Source organism: Diplotaxodon limnothrissa, linkage group LG4 (genome assembly GCF_057381915.1).
Source record: "Diplotaxodon limnothrissa isolate DT_005_m linkage group LG4, D_limnothrissa_male_GT1.1, whole genome shotgun sequence".
In the NCBI taxonomy this organism is placed as follows: Eukaryota; Metazoa; Chordata; class Actinopteri; order Cichliformes; family Cichlidae; genus Diplotaxodon; species Diplotaxodon limnothrissa.
This window is the reverse complement of record NC_140599.1, coordinates 19142771-19159409: the sequence shown is the minus strand read 5'-3', so window position 1 is coordinate 19159409 and position 16639 is coordinate 19142771. Positions and strand designations below refer to the sequence as shown.

General features: G+C 40.8%; 1 protein-coding gene across 1 annotated transcript; it reads left to right on the top strand.

The window, feature by feature from the left end:
• The first annotated feature begins 4244 nt into the window (after positions 1-4244).
• gaa (alpha glucosidase) lies at positions 4245-10860 on the top strand. The gene is made up of 19 exons (XM_085352390.1): positions 4245-4809; positions 5136-5287; positions 5506-5671; positions 5841-5937; positions 6044-6163; positions 6370-6488; positions 6860-6991; positions 7187-7297; positions 7389-7502; positions 7623-7707; positions 7796-7913; positions 8244-8377; positions 8543-8694; positions 8922-9070; positions 9207-9348; positions 9508-9606; positions 10056-10220; positions 10354-10506; positions 10604-10860. The coding sequence occupies exons 1-19, from the start codon at positions 4276-4278 to the stop codon at positions 10667-10669; spliced, it is 2808 nt and encodes a 935-aa protein (XP_085208516.1). The 5' UTR covers positions 4245-4275; the 3' UTR covers positions 10670-10860.
• The last annotated feature ends 5779 nt before the right edge of the window (positions 10861-16639 follow it).

Genomic DNA, 16639 nt, shown 5'->3' with positions numbered 1-16639 from the left:
ACCATTCAGAATGCATAGCAATATCAATGGTTGTCAAATTGTGTTCCATTTTACATTATAAGTGTTCTTAAAACATGTAAAGAAAAAGAGAAAAAATTAATACATTAAACTCTTTTTCCATTTATGATTTTCTGTTGTTGATTCTTTGACATTTCTTCTCAATTTGATATCTCCACTCCAGCTTAAAATAAAATTATGATTTAACATTGGAACAACTGTCAGCTTTTAATGCAGACTTAACTGGAAGATGAACTTCCATTACATCAGAGGGTGTGGGACTGATAATTCATGAAGTATGTGAGAAGTTTTGTCTATTGCATGATGCATAAATGCAAAAGTAACATGAAGAACTGTGCACCTTTGAGTTAACTATCTTAGAAAAAATGTGGGTCCTGAAGGAAATCAGAATGGGAAAAATGGAAGTTAGAAGCTGTTAATGTACCAAAAAACAAAATGTATTGCATTTTTTTCATAATCTCTATCAAAGCCTTATCATTCTTGCTTTTTTTTGTTTTGTTTTGACTTGGATCAAAACAAAAATGATTTTACTCCGAGAGTCTGTGTCTTTGATCTGTAAACAGATTTTGCCAAAAGGTACATTCCACGTCATATTTCTATTATAATCACCAGTTGAGAAACCACTCTTGCACACCTTCTATGAGTTTTTGACAGACATGGAAGGTCATGAATACATCACCTGCATCTGTGAATCAGAGAAAAACTTCCAGAAATGGCAAAGCTTTGCAGAGGGTTCATGTGGGAAAGAAGCTGTAGACAATTCCAGTGTTGTTGGAATGAAAATGAGTCACATTAATGCAACTCTGCAACATATACAACCTATGAAAGTGTGTTTCACCAAACACTTGCCGGTCTTTGTGGAAGGGACGTGTCTTCTCGAAACACATGTAGAGGAACAGATGTACTCGCTGGAGATTCTGACGGTCAATCATTGTGATGAAACAAGCAAAGACTTCATCAGTGAGAAAAAAGAAAACATCAAACACCAGTTCTGCATTTTTATGTCCTTATAATATATAAAAATAATAATAATGAACTAAATACATTAAACTTCTTTTTTCAGTTTCAGCTTCTACAGTTCTGCTCAAACTAAAAGAATTATTTCACAGTGGAACAAATATCACCTAATAACGCAGACTTAATGGGACAATGCCATTACATCACGGGCTTGAGGAGATACTCAAATTAAAATTTTCTGCATTGAGGAACATTATTCTGTAATTTTTTTATATGTTTTTAAGACTGGTAAATCTCTGGTTTCTATACTTCTGAGAAACTCTGAGATGCTCTTTTTATATTTGTCATGTTACTGCTGCCAGTGAACCTAGTTAGCTGCAAAATGTTTCTCCAGCTTTCTCTTTTCAGTGCCACTTACTTTTCAAGACTTGTGTTGTGCCCATTATGTTATTCTAATTTAAATATTTTGTTTGTTTTCTATGTTTTATTGTGAATAAAATATGAGTTTATGAGATTTGCAAATCATTAAACTTTGTTTTTATACACCTTTTTAATAATGTCCCAATGTTTTCTGGAACTTGGGTTGTAACTGCCACTGCTCATTTGTACAATACAGAAAACAGATTTGGAGGTAAGTTATAATTATTTTATGAAATATAATTAATGTTTTTAATGATAAAAGATAACCATCTGGTTTCTGTTTTTCATCTAAACTATTGCTATTTTGATCACTTTTGTCCCAGTATAGTGATGGGATTTCCGGCTCTTTTTAGAGAACCGGCTCTTTCGGTTCGGCTCACTAAAAAGAGCCGGCTCTTTCGGCTCCGAACCAGCTCTTCAGGTTGTTTTGTTGCTTTAATTAATTTATTATTAACAATAATATTACGCACAAAAGGAATTACTAATGTAAAAAAAAGTGGTTTTATTTATATATGTTTATATATAAATATATGCGGTGGCCCCTAGACAAAACACGTACAAACTCCAAAAAGCACGTACAAACTCCAAAACACATTTCTAGCATGAACTGAACTTCCAAAACAGAGCTACCTAGATTACTGAAATTACACAATTGAAAGCATGAAAGCATATGTGTATTGTTTGTGTATTTATACACAAGCATTCATATATAGTCAAATAATAAAAATAAAAAAAGTTCATTTACCTGTTATTGCCACATACCAAATCCAGTCGTTGGTACTTGCTGGCTTGTATAGCCACTAGGTAACAAAAGCACAACACTGCGCCTATCATCCTGGAGCACTTCTGTTGTCTTTTGTACGTGTTTTGGAGTTTGTACGTGTTTTTACATGTTTTGGAGTTTTTACATGTTTTGGAGTTTGTACGTGTTTTTATGTGTTTTGGAGTTTTTACGTGTTTTGGGGTTTTTACGTGTTTTTGAGTTTGTACGTGCTTCAGGGTTCGTACGCAGTGTTGGGAAGGTTACTTTTAAAATGTATTCCATTACAGAATACATGCCCCAAAATGTATTCTGTAACGTATTCCGTTACGTTACTCAATGACAGTAACGTATTCTGAATACTTTGGATTACTTAATATATTATCATGCTTTTTACAACAACGTGAATGTACTATTGCTGTGTGATTTATTACTGTTACTGAAGGTCCGCGACTCCGAACTGTAGTAAAGGGACCTCTGACTAATACGGCGGGGTCCCTGTCGGCTCGTAGCCGAAAAATAGCTTTACTTTGTTGTGTGGGTCAACTTTTCTTGACAGAGAGAGGCGTTGAAAGGCTGCTCCAACAGAACTTATTGTTTTCGGAGGAAAACACGAACACGGTGTACAGTCGAGTCTTAATAGCTTACTTACAACTGGGCTCCTCAGGCACTCTTCTTGGCTGCAGTGGTTATTATTATATTTACATGCTTCCAGCTCCCGTTTTTCCTCGATGACAACTCGTACCTTTCCACTCCCCTTTTTCTTCCTCCTCGCACTCACAGACCCATAACGTGTATGGCAGTCCATTCTCCCTGCAGCACGGACTACACTGCCCATGATGCTACATTCTTTAGAGCTATGCTTGTAGCATTCTGCCTGTTAGCTTAGCACAACAACAACGAAAAGGCGCTCTCTCACCCAGGAAACACACAGTCGCAGAGAGAGAGAGAGAGAGAGCGTCGCCCTGTAACCATGGCAACCGTAACACAACAGAACGTAGCTGTCAAACAAAACCCAAACAGTCCTGACCTGCGACAAAATGAAACAGGAAAGTACCGCAGTGTAATCCATTTATTTCAACAAAGTAACTGTATTCTGAATACCACCTTTTTAAACGGTAACTGTAACGGAATACAGTTACTCATATTTTGTATTTTAAATACGTAACGGCGGTACATGTATTCCGTTACTCCCCAACACTGTTCGTACGTGATTTGAAGTTTGTATGTGCTTTGTCTGTAGGGGCCACCGTAAATATACTTTTATTTATTCACTCCACATAAAATATAATAAATAAATCATATAATACAAAAATCAACTATTCACATTTCAACTTTTAACTATTTAAATTTTCAGCTTTTTCCTTTTACAAATTTAAAGTGAAACAACACAAAACACTGCAAACCACAACACAATTAAATATAAATTAAAATATGAAAACAAAAAGAACATGCACATCCTCTGTCATATGGACCTGCATGAATAAACTTTATGAATCCTTTATCATCCGCAACTGAAAATAGTTGTGGATGATTATTATACCTTTCTAATGTGACGTTGTTGTCCCTGGCTCTCTTTCTCTCTCTCTCCCTCCTGCTCTGTTCCTGTGCTACTGAGTGTAGCTACCGCCCCTCCCCCCTCTTCCCAGGGTAAAGCACAAGGCTCGCATGCTGAGTGAAGCGGAAAAAAAGTGCGAGAGAGAGGGTGAGAGAAAGAAAAAAACAAAACAAAAAAAAAAATCCACAGCTCGGGACAAGGAGCCGGCTCGCGTCGTTCACGTCAAAGAACTGGCTCTAAGAGCAATTTCGTTCGCGACCGACCCATCACTATCCCAGTATGCTTGCCCTAGTTTTGCGTTAGCCTTCATGTTGCTGTTTTTGCTATTAATGGTTAACCTAATTCACTGTAGACGTCTTGATTTAATGTGTCGCAACTTCACAACAATGTCTATTTTCCGACACTGCGGATAATTTGATTAGAGGGAACAGATAACCGCTGGACACCGGACTGGGACTGCTACATGTAGCTACATGACCTACTACATACCCTACTACCACTGAATATTTTCATGAAGACAGCGCAAAGTTCATTTAAGGATCCTTAGACTGAGCAATGCACGATGGGTCTGTTGTCTCACTTCACTGTAGCCGTGCTCCTCTTCGCATTTTCTTTATTAGCTTGTTTGTTCATGAACCGCTTTTTCACCAGTGAAGCCCGACTACAGATTGGGTCAGTTCGGGATGAGCAACATGACATCACGGCACATGGACGGCTTGTTTATAATCCCGCAAAGCCACAGAACAATTCAAGTCGGGGTATACACCCTGAAAGATCCCAGAAATGTAATATTTCCAGAGGAAGTGAATGCGCCATGGCCCCAGAGAGTCGGTTTGACTGTGGCAGGGACAAACTGCTCAGCCAGAGCGAGTGTGAGAACAGAGGATGCTGCTACGCCCCTCTGCTTGACTCCGCAGGACCACCCTGGTGCTTTTACCCCCGTGTGTATCCTGGCTATAAAATGGGACCCCTCATACCTACTCCTCGGGGTCAGGGTGCCACACTGACTCGTGCCAGCCCCTCCTACCTCCCCAAAGATATCTCCACTCTAAGACTAGATGACATTCAAGAGACAGCAAACTGTTTCCACCTAACAGTAAGCATTCATCCCCAAACATGTGATCAAGACAACACAGTCAAGGATAATATTTTAATTTTATTTTGCTTTATTTTTATGTTTGAAATAGTCCAACAAATCTATTTTATAAAAGCACGTTTGTCTTGAATGTCCTTGAATTAACCCAGGAATGAATATTTATGCTGACTTTTCCAGTAATTTTCAAATGAAATACACAAATAAAGAGTCCCACCAGTAGGACAGGCACCACAGTTTGAAAAAAAACTGAGTATTGGACCCTCTATTATTTTACATACTTTGTCATTTCAAAGAAAAATAGTTATCAACCTTTTTTTTCTATGAAGTTAAAGGACCCATCATCTCAGCGGTATGAAGTTCATCTGCCAGGCGGTGTTCCTCAGAGCAAAGCCAATACACAGAGTGTCCTCTATACCACTGAATACCAGTCTGACCCATTTGGCTTTATGGTGCGACGGAAATCCAATGGAAGGGTGATGTGAGTAGTTCACTTCATTTTTAATGTATTTGAGGATGGACTATATAGTGAGTTTCATCATAGTGTCAGTCAATAACTTACTCTGATGTAGTCAGCTTGTTCATATTTGCTCTGTTATCTCTGTTCATATTTATCATTTTGTGCTGGTAGTTTTTTCATTTCACTTATATGTTTAAATCACTTTATTTTTTGTTTGTACACATCCTCTGCCTGTTTAGTATGAACACCACAGTTGCTCCTCTGCTGTTTGCTGACCAGTACCTGCAGCTGTCTACCACACTGGCCTCTTCTTTTGTGTCTGGCCTTGGGGAACATTACACCTCTCTCCTCTTGGATCTAAACTGGACTTCCCTGACTCTCTGGAATAGAGACATGGCACCTCATGTGAGTCTATTGCAGTGGTTCAATAACAGTCGTCAAACTCAAAGGTTAGGAGCGCCCCCTTCTGGACAGATACTCAAACGATTTAGACTATATGTCTGGCAGCAGACATTCATATTAAACAGTCTTTTGTAAGCTTTCTTTATGATGTTGACACTGTCTTTCCCCACAGGCTGATGCCAACCTCTATGGCTCCCACCCATTTTACATAGTACAGGAAGAGGATGGCTTAGCACATGGAGTTTTCCTTCTAAATAGCAATGCAATTGGTACTGAGCTCTCTGATCCAACATCCCACACTTTTTGAATTCACTTTCCATAGAACAGATTCTAGCATCTGATGCCATTTCACTGACTTCCCAAATGTTTCTGTAGAGGTGATTCTACAGCCGACCCCTGCTCTCACCTGGGTGTCCACCGGTGGAATCCTGGATCTCTACATTTTCTTGGGTCCTGACCCTCAAAGTGTTATACGACAGTACCTTCAGATCATTGGTATGCAGCATGAGTTGTCTGGCTGACATTCACTAACACATGTCCATGCAGTAATAAGCATGTATACTTACTACAAGAGATGTGAAGTTTGAAAATAGTAATTTGTAAAAGCATGTGAGCGTTTGTGCATTTGAACGAGTCCTGGGGCATCAGAAAAAGAAGGAATGCATTTATGTGTTTCAGAGTTATCATGTATCTGTCCCCAGGCTATCCTATGATGCCTTCTTATTGGTCGCTGGGCTTTCATCTGTGCCGCTGGGGTTACACGACCACTAATACGACCCGAAAGGTTGCACAAAGCATGCATGATGAAAACTTTCCGATGGTATGAAATTCATAGAAGATTCTCCATCTGTGCATTTGCTTTATACATTTGTTTAAGAAAGTATTCAAAATTTTATTTTTCATTCTAAATTTTCATTTTAGATTGATAACATTAACGATCCATGTGTAACAACAGTAACTCTAATGATAGTTAAAAAATGAATTGAAGGCAGTTTGTCCTCAGTTTTTCATGTTTATGATTTTAATGTTTACTTTTTTAATTATTTGTTTATAAGGTGGCTGATGTGCCAAACTGTCTAACTAAATGAAAATATCTTTAGAAGTCTTAGGCACTCACTGATTTTATGTGGCAGCTGGAGTCTTCATTAAACTGCCTTTTTCCTGAGAATATTTAACCGTTTTCACCAACAGGATGTACAATGGAATGACCTGGATTACGCAAACAAGCGAAGGGTATTCACCTTTGACCCCTGGAGATTCGGGGATCTGCCAGAAATGGTGGAGGAGTTTCACAAGAGAGGCATGAAGTACATCCTTATTCTGGTGTGACATCTTTGTGTTTAAAAGACCTGACAAACTACTATATACATATATACATTTGCATTTGAATTTGATGCAAACAAAACATTTTTGTTCTTGCTTTCACTGGAGCTAAAAGCAGGTATTAACCATATTTTTCCAGTGGAGGGCAGCAAAAATGTCCTAAGTTTTGACTGAGGCTCCTCGTTTATGTTACAGGACCCAGGGATAAGCAGCAGCAGCACCCCAGGAATGTACCCTCCCTTTGATGATGGACTTAAAAGAGATGTCTTTATCAAAAACGCTACAGGGCAAATCCTGATAGGGAAGGTGAGATAGGGTCGGGGTGGGTGGGGGGCAATATGTATGTAGCATTTTTTTTTATCTGAAAATGTGGGGTTGTCATATTCTGTATACGCAGGTTTGGCCAGGCCCAACAGCCTTTCCTGACTTCACGAACCCAGACACCAGACAATGGTGGGAAGACTGCATCAGAGATTTTCACTCTAAAGTTCCTGTAGATGGTCTCTGGATTGTATGTGTACACAGGACAGGGTTGTAATTCACAAATAATGTGCATGACTTTTTTGAAATGTGGACATTTATTATACACTATCAAATAAAAATTGCTTTCCATGTTTTTCTTTCCACACAGGATATGAACGAACCAGCCAGTTTTGTGCAGGGCTCGGTGGAGGGCTGTCCTGACAGTGACCTTGAGAACCCACCATACACACCAAGTAACACATTTAAAAGCACATAAACATTCAGATTTTATGTTGTTTTTTTAAGACAAAATGTTATTCTACAAAACTCTCCGACACACAGGTGTCGTTGGAGGACGGTTAAACTCAGGAACCCTCTGTATGTCGGCTCGGCAGAAGATGTCATTTCACTACAACCTGCACAATCTTTACGGACTCACAGAAGCTTATGCAACACACAGGTTGGGCCAGGATGTGATTAGACACAGTTGCACAGTTAGTTGTTTTGTTGTGGATGAAAGAACGAGTAATAAATATATAGTAACACTTTGTAAACATGATAATTTTATGAAACAGTGATTTTATTGTTGCATAAAAAAGTCAATAATTTGAGATGAAATGACAGAAATCGAATGCTTTTACCACCTGGTCATATAACTTCTCACTTCCTGTGATGTCTTGTAGGATTCAGAATTTGAATTTGGAATAATGGTGCCCAGTGTTACAGATTATGTACATGTAGCTGTTCTTTGTGGGGGGGGTTTTATCCTGGGGTTTGTTCCCATCCTCAGTGCTTTGCTGAAGATACGGAGGAAGAGACCCTTTGTGCTGTCACGCTCCTCTTTCCCCGGCATCGGACGCTTTTCTGGAGTGTGGACAGGAGATGTCAGGAGTGACTGGGAGCAGCTCAGATTCTCAATTCCTGGTGAGGAAATGTCATTTCTGAAAGGTCACATGAACTGGCTTTTTGAGATCCTCTCATCTCGTAAGAATATTGACCCAAAACATCAGAATTGGAATGTATTTTTGAAGTTACCACAGCTTAATAGTGAATTGACCTAAATGGAGCTTTTGTACCTGTCCCCTCCAGCGGTGCTGCAGTTCAGCCTGTTCGGGGTCCCTCTGGTGGGAGCGGACATATGCGGCTTTGGAGGCAACACCACTGAGGAGTTGTGCGTTCGGTGGATGCAGCTTGGGGCCTTCTACCCATTTATGAGGAACCACAATGACAAGCCCAATGCTGTGAGACACGGACGCTGATACTGGTTATGTTTATGGTCTGTTAATTCAGATGCATGTGCAAACTGTTTAGTGACAGTAACTGTCGGGGGAGTTATATGATGAAGAAGAGGTTTATCCAGCATGTTTTTCTTTTCTCGGGTCATGTAGAGACGTCCATCTGTTTCATCTATTATTGAAAAGGAGTAACTCAATCTCTTCACTGTGTGTGTGTTTGTCTTGTCCCTCAGGCTCAAGAGCCCTATGTGTTTGGGCAGCGGGCCCAGGCAGCCATGCGGAGTGCGCTGTATCTCCGTTACTCCCTACTGCCGTTCCTTTACACACTCTTCCACCATGCACACGCCTCTGCTGAAACTGTGGCCAGACCTCTATTCATGGAGTGTGTGTCCTCTTCATAGCTATTCTTCCCTTACTTTTTTGGTACTCTATTGTAATGCATAAACAAAGCCATTTAGGCCATCTCATTTCACTTTTCATCTTTCTTTTCCTCTTCCCTGTATGTCCATCGCTCTTAGGTTTCCCAATGACCCTAACAGTCGGACCATAGACAAACAGTTCCTGTGGGGGAGTTCACTTCTTATTAGTCCAGTTTTAGCGCAAGGGGCTGTAGAACTGGCTGCATACCTGCCCCCCGCCACTTGGTACAGCCTGCACAATGTGAGTCACTCAGTCATATTCAGCCGTCTCTGACAACACCACTAGAATGTATGAGCCACACAATAATAAATCATGTATGAATCATGTATGAACCATGGAGGGACGTGACATTAGTGTTTACTGGATTTACAACCTTATGTTGTGTTTTGGCCTCTCAAGGGTCAGCCTTTCTACAGTAAAGGGCAGTTCCTGCTCCTGCCAGCTCCTCTGGACACCATCAATGTTCATGTGAGGGAAGGACACATCATTCCCCAGCAGGTGGGTGTTTGTTTTAGGGAAAAAAAGCAAATGTTTGAAGATCTTGATTCTGTTTGGAGACACAATTTACAGGTTTGATGGAAAAACTGATTTTAAAAAGGGCTTGTTAAGTTATGCTTGAGTTCAGTATAAAAGAACAAAGCAAAGCACATCGTTTACTGGATAGTTATTCATTCAGACATTGCAGTTTACGGTAGTCGTTATCAGTACATCACTTCACCCTGTGATGCTTTTCTTTATAAGCAATACAGCTCTTTGAAGGAATTATTTCGCTACATGGGAGAAATCTCTTTTCATCCACAGTTTCTATGATCAAATGTTGACCCATTACTGTCACGACTTCCTAGATGAGGTGTTAAAGTTCAAAACTAGCTGAGACACTTGGAAGAAAAGAGGATGTTTTGTAACTTAACATCATATTTTCTTTGATCTTCCCTTTTCTTGCGCAGGAGCCTGCTTTGACAACCACAGCCTCACGCAACAACCCTTTCTTCCTGACTGTGGCGCTGTCAGCGGGCGGCTGGGCCCGGGGCGACTTGTTTTGGGATGATGGCGAGAGCGTCGACACTTTTGAAATGCAAAATTATTGCTACGTTATCTTCTCTGCTGAACAGGTAAGTAGAGATTATTTATATTTCCATATGGAAAGCAGCAGAGACTTTGCTATGCATTGTGATGCACGACTGCTTGATGCAAAAAGTGTGAATGAGGGACAGTGTTTCACACACATCTCTGGCTTTACTTCAGTCTCAGGTTGTGAGTAACCCTCTAAAGCTGAATGGGGCACTGGACAGTCTGGTGCTGGGAGGGCTGCAGGTTTTCGGGGTGCCTTCACCACCTCGCTACATTTTAGCAAATGGGGAGAAAGTCAGGGACTTTACATATCGCACTGACACCAAGGTGAGCTTTTAACCAGCAACATATGAGCCCCACTACTTCCATCATTTCTTTGCCTCAAATAAACTTTTGTCTTTCTCCTCCCTGTCTCTTCTCGTAGGTTTTAGCAGTGACTAGTCTGGCCTTACCCATGTCAGAAGTGTTTACGGTCCAGTGGGTTCTCTAATACACTGAGTTTCATTTAAAAGAAAAAAACACTCATTTTGTGCACCGTAGACTTGCTGCATCTCTTCTTCAAAATTGCCTGGAATTTGGATCAGCAGGTTTGTTGAAAAACAACAACAAAAAAACAAAACAGGACATGATAATATCAAAGCACGGGAGCCACCGTGGTATATCTGGTTTGCATGTCCTAACTGCTACACTCAAAACGGTTTAATGCCTTGAAATGTATTTATTTTTTATAACTATTTTAATTGTTTTTATTTTTGAAAATGATTTTTGCATTTATTTTTTTGTGAAATAGTTAAAAAATAATTCAAAATTGTTTGTCTGCAGCACTTGTGTAGCATTTACTATGATGAGATGTCACATTTACTGTGTCCTCTGAACAGTTTGATAAAAGCCAACCATGATGTAACTGACTCATAGCTGGATGAATCCTTGGATGAGGGTGATCATGCTCCCTCTGAGTAATTGGACTTGCATGCCCCACTAGTGTATGCATTTGACACAAAACTACTGCACACTTTGTATTCTGAGTGGTATGTATGTATGTATGGTTGTATGATTTACATTAAGCATATTATTCTAGTGGGAAATAACCTAAAAAAATAATCAGGTTTGTACTGGCAGGTAAAGGCAGCAGTGCTGGTGTGTGAAGAGCCTCTGACCAACTGTATTCAAGCCTTTGCCAGTGACCTTTAAAACGTCACTTATGATGAAAAAGCTCTGCTTTTTTATGATAGGCTGGGGCCGATGACGACTGCGGATGGTGTGAAATGCATTTGTATTTTCAAATGCAGCCATGCTCCAACTTTTCTTTCACTATTTTGAATATGAAATCTACGCCCAGGCTTTTTTGGATTGAAAAACCCATTTAAATTTCCGGAAGCAGCAATAAATTTGTGGATTGGTCTGGGAGCTGTGAAGTCAAGTAGGACGCAAACGATCGGGTAGTTGTAGGAAGCGCGACATGTGCGGGCTACAAATTAAACCGCACGCATTGTTAGTCTAGCGCGAGCTTTTACTTTGAAAATTCGAACCGGAAGTGTATTTTTTCCGCTGTAGAAACCGCAGCAGTCAGACATGTAGCGTGCCCTGTCGGAAAACAAGGATACAAACAGGACTTACAGTTAATAACAACAGAGCCGGATCTGGGAGAAAGGAGGCGAGACAGCGCCGGTACGTCCCGCTCGGCCCCTGCCTGCCCGGTGTGATGGCTGTCCGGTGTGGGCTGTAGACTCCTGCGGCGGGACTGACGGTGAGAGCTCAGCTGCTTTAGCCCCCTTCCCCTCTCGCTCCGCTTCTCTACAATTTGCTTGTTATTCATTCATTTCTGCCGCTGGAACAGGTGTGTGCCAAAGCGCCGAGGAGGACGCTTTTCTCCGGTACGAGCCCGAAGTGTTTTTGTCTCCCGGCAACTTTTAAGTTGCATGCAAACGCGGACGGCTTTAAAACACCAGCCAAGCAGTCGGATTTCGGCCATGGCTCAGCTGAGCTAAAGTAAAAATATTTATGTTCAAGGTGCTACAGAGTGAGGCTCAGGCCACAGAGCCACAGTAAAAACTCGTAAGGGCCTGCGTGTAAATAGGCTTGTCCATCCTCGCCTCCGCTGTCAGGCGGATGCTGCCTGTCAGGACTGTATTGATAGCTGATGGACATCACGGCACGCCTCTGCTGCACAGGCTGCCCCACCGCAGTCAGGGCAGGGATCAAACCACCCCCAGGCACCCTTTTATGTCCTCAGAAACGCGTTGACCCACGTCACGGGTGCACGTCTAATCTGTATAACCTGAGCGCATCGTAATTAAGTCAAGTTTCTCAAAGTGCTCCCTATGTGTGGGACCTGTTAGAGACAAGTTGTAGTTTGTGGTCTGTTTCTGTTGCAAAATGAGATGGATACATGTTATCACTTCATATTTAATAAAATAAAATTAAAAAAGGTGAATCATCTTTTCAATTCTATCTATAAAAAAGCTACTTATCTTTGTCCTGTTTGTACTGCAAGTTATCAACACCATATCTGAAAAAACTTAATATTGGTTTACACTTAAGTCATTTTAACATGTAAAACACCAAAAAGAAAAAATGAGAGAACTATGCTGTGTTTATAACCATTTCCCACTGAGTCACCTGTAACATTTTATCATAACTCGCCGACTTCAGAAGAATCTTGTTTCTCAGCCTTCCTTTTTTCCACCTGCCTTAGGCATTAATATACAGTGGTGATGAAATAGGAGTGTTAAGTATTGGCTCCTTCATTCATATGTCACAATGTGACAACTTAATTAATGTAGCCCAGAGGTGAGAATTTGAGATCGTGGAAGCTTGTTGCTTTCTACATTTTCAGCTCAGCTTCAGTCTTGCAAAGTTTCATGTTCACATTAAGAGTTTCAATCTTTCTGGCAGGTGATCCGTTAAAAGTTTGCGAAAAATGTGCATCATTCTGTCTGTCACAGCAGGACTAGACTGAGGCGAACATGGTGTTTCAGTCTTGAGCATGTGAGCGGTTTGATAAAACTGAAAGGTCAGAGAAGAGAGGGAATGTGCGCGCACGCCAAGGCGTTGACAGCATAAAGATGAAGGGGGAAGGAAAGAGTGAGAGGACGCTGTCCAGCCTGATTGAGAAGATGACCCGGTTCACCCTGTAATCGCATACAGACCAAAATAACTACACAGTAGCAGGGATTTCACAAAAGAATCATTTTTACGGTCTAGCCCTCTTATTATTTGAATAATGGTCAGTTTGCATGTTTTATGTGCATGGATCAGAGTATGCAGAAATACAACTATTCTTTTTCTTCATTTACTGCTAGTCTGAAGTATTTATGTATATTCACTCATAGGCTACTGTATTAGCTGTACTTTCCGAGTAGTGGTTAGAACCCCCTTCCCCCTTAAGAATTGCCTTCATTCTTTGTGGCACAGATTCAAAAAGGGTGCTGGAAACATTCCTCATAGATCTTGGTCTATATTGACATGACAGCATCACACAAATCTTTTTTGGCTCACATCCATGATGTAAATCTCCTGTTCCACCACATCCCAAAGGTGCTCTGTTGGATTGAATCTGGTGACTGTGGAGGATTGCCAAGAAAATATCCCTACACCACAACACCACCATCACATGACCTGCGAATGGATCCATGATTTTTATGTTGTTTACCCTTCAAATGTGGCAGCAGAAATTGAGACTCATCAGACCAGGCAATGTTTTCCAATATTCTGTTGTCCACTGTTGGTGATCCTGTGTGGACTGTAGCCTCAGTTTCCTGTTATTAACTGATAGGTGGTGTCGACTTCTGCAGCCCATCTGTTTCAGTGTTTGAGGTGTTGTGGATTCATTGATGCTGTTCTGCAAACCTTTGTTTCATCAAAGAGACATTTTTACGCAGACAAATGCCGCTGACTGGTTATTTTTTTCCTCAACCCTTCTCTGTAAACACTAGAGATGGTTGTGTGGGAAAATCCCAGGAGATCAGCAGTTTCTAAAATGCTCAGAACGGCCGTCTGGCACCAACAACCATGCAATGAGCATTTGTCTCTATTCTGATGCTCAGTTTGAACTAGAGCAGGGCGATATGGCCAAAAATATTTATCACGATATATATTTGAAAATTTGCGATAACGATATAACTGACAATATAATTGATGGGAGACAAAATACAACTCCACAACTTTACTAGCGCAAAAAAAGCAGCTGTTTTTTATGTGCATTAAAGCTATATAAAAATTTAACAGTGCAAATGCAAATTTCTTGCTGAAAGTTTAATCCAAGGGCATTTCCAGTAGAAATGGGCAGATGTATCCTGAGCATAACCATGTATAATATCCACTGAAGTTAAAAAGAGGTGCTTTGCAACATTAAACTGCATTGTGCCAAATAAAAAAGTCAAATACGTATTTTTCGGACCATAAGGTGCATGGGATTATAAGGCACATTAAGCGAAACAAAGCAGTCAGATAAATCAAACTTTATTCAACTCATACTTCTTGCTTCCTCCACTTCTGTACCATTGATTCCTTAATGCTGTATTCTATCACAGCTGCTCTATTCCCATGTTGTTGCAGTATATTAATGACTAACCTTGTATTGTGGCTGGATTATCTCAGACTGAAGTTTGGTCCGTTTATAGCATGCTGCCATGCGATTGCATTTGTCTCTAACCATCAGGAACCCTCACGTTTATCGAGTGGAAAAGTGTTAGCATTCATCCTGCATCTTCACTGTTTTTACTATGCTAACATAGCTGTGTCGCTAGCGATCACGTAGCACATCATTATATACCAGCTAGCCCAACTTCAGTAACCCTACAAACGTCACTGCTGTTTAGTTTCCTGTCTTCATTTATGTTGGAAGTGATAGCAGAGCTGTACGTTTTAATTTTTTCAGAAATCTCTCAGTCAGAACATGCTATATCATGCTTAGGTAGCTAGTGAAACTAGCGAGCTAACTTCCTGCTAACTTCTAACTCCGTTAAATGTAATAAATTCTGTTTTCATGGATGCTTGGATGTTAAACTTAATTGTTACACCTGGTAAAGCAGCAGTGCTGATCATTTTATTAAAGGTGAAATCATTTAGACAGTTTTTAACTCTCAATATGCCACAGTTGTTCGTTTGACTTTGGGACCCGGCCGCTTGCATGTTCTACAAAAAAATGTCCTTTGGTGGGTATCTGACAGACAAACACCAAACCAGTTCAACATCACTGAAGTTGCACCATTTTTACAAACCAATTCTGGTTCATCCATTGCACTCAACGATCCGCTTCCCCCCTTCTCATTCTCCGTTGCCGCCATGCTTTTTGGAACAAAGGCACTGCGCATGCGCGTTTTACCCATATTCTATCGCGATATTTTATTTTCTTATCGTTGCCTAACATTATACCGGTATTACCGTGAAGGGTATAATATGGCCCAGCCCAAGTTTGAACTTCAGCAGGCTATCTTGACCATGTCTTTGTGCCTGAATGCTGTCATGTGATTGGCTGATCAGACATTTGTATTAAGCAGCTGAACCGTTGTACTTAATGAAATGGCAGGTGAGTGCACAATAGATTGTCTTATGACGGGTTCAGTAGCAGACTAATCTTGTGCCAAATTCAACAAAATGTTAATGTGTTAATCTACTAATTAATCTACTAAATTAAAAACAGTGATGAGCAAAACTAGTAAAATGGGACTAAGCCTAAGATTACTGACATCTGCAAGAAACCACAGACACTTTCTAACCCCCACCCCCCAAAAAAGTGGTCCTGCACCGGATTTCGTGCCAGTAGCTTTCCTGTCTGGGGCCTGGCATCAGGAAGTGGGGTGGCTTCTTAATCAAGCAGAGGTAAACATGCCCTCTGAGGAAAAAGCAGGGAACATTCCTCAGATAGTGAGGAGTACATGCCGGGGTGTTCAGCCTGCAAGAGAACAAGGTTACACACTTGCATTGGATTCAAAGATACAGGCACAGCTAAGATAAATAAAAGTTATCATTGCATTCTGCAGTTCTTTGATGTCAATGAAGAGAAGTTAAATGCAAAAGTAAGGCTTTAATTAGTTTTCTTTGAGTCTGCAAACTAAGATCCCCTTTAAACCTTATCATTGACGAAAGCCTTCAACAACACGCTGAAGCAGAAGCTTCAAAAGAGCCCTGTTACATCTAACTTGACATCGCACAAAGCTTTCTTTCTAAAGCAGACAAGTTAAACACTGCTGGTGTGACAAGCTGATCCCAATTCATTGCTGGCATTGATGTCATCTGCTGGCTACTGATAACTGCCCTGAATTTCACACAGATGGAGTAAAGTGTGTTTGCGCACGTCTTTCTCTCCGTGTGTGTACACACAACGGCATATGTGTGTGCTGTTTGCAAAAGGTGGGACACCCTCGGCTACACAGTAGTACAGTATGCAGAAGGTGGTAATGTGTTTGGGAGCGCAGGTGCACGGCAGAGAAAATGTGGGATGGGGAAGTGCTGAACA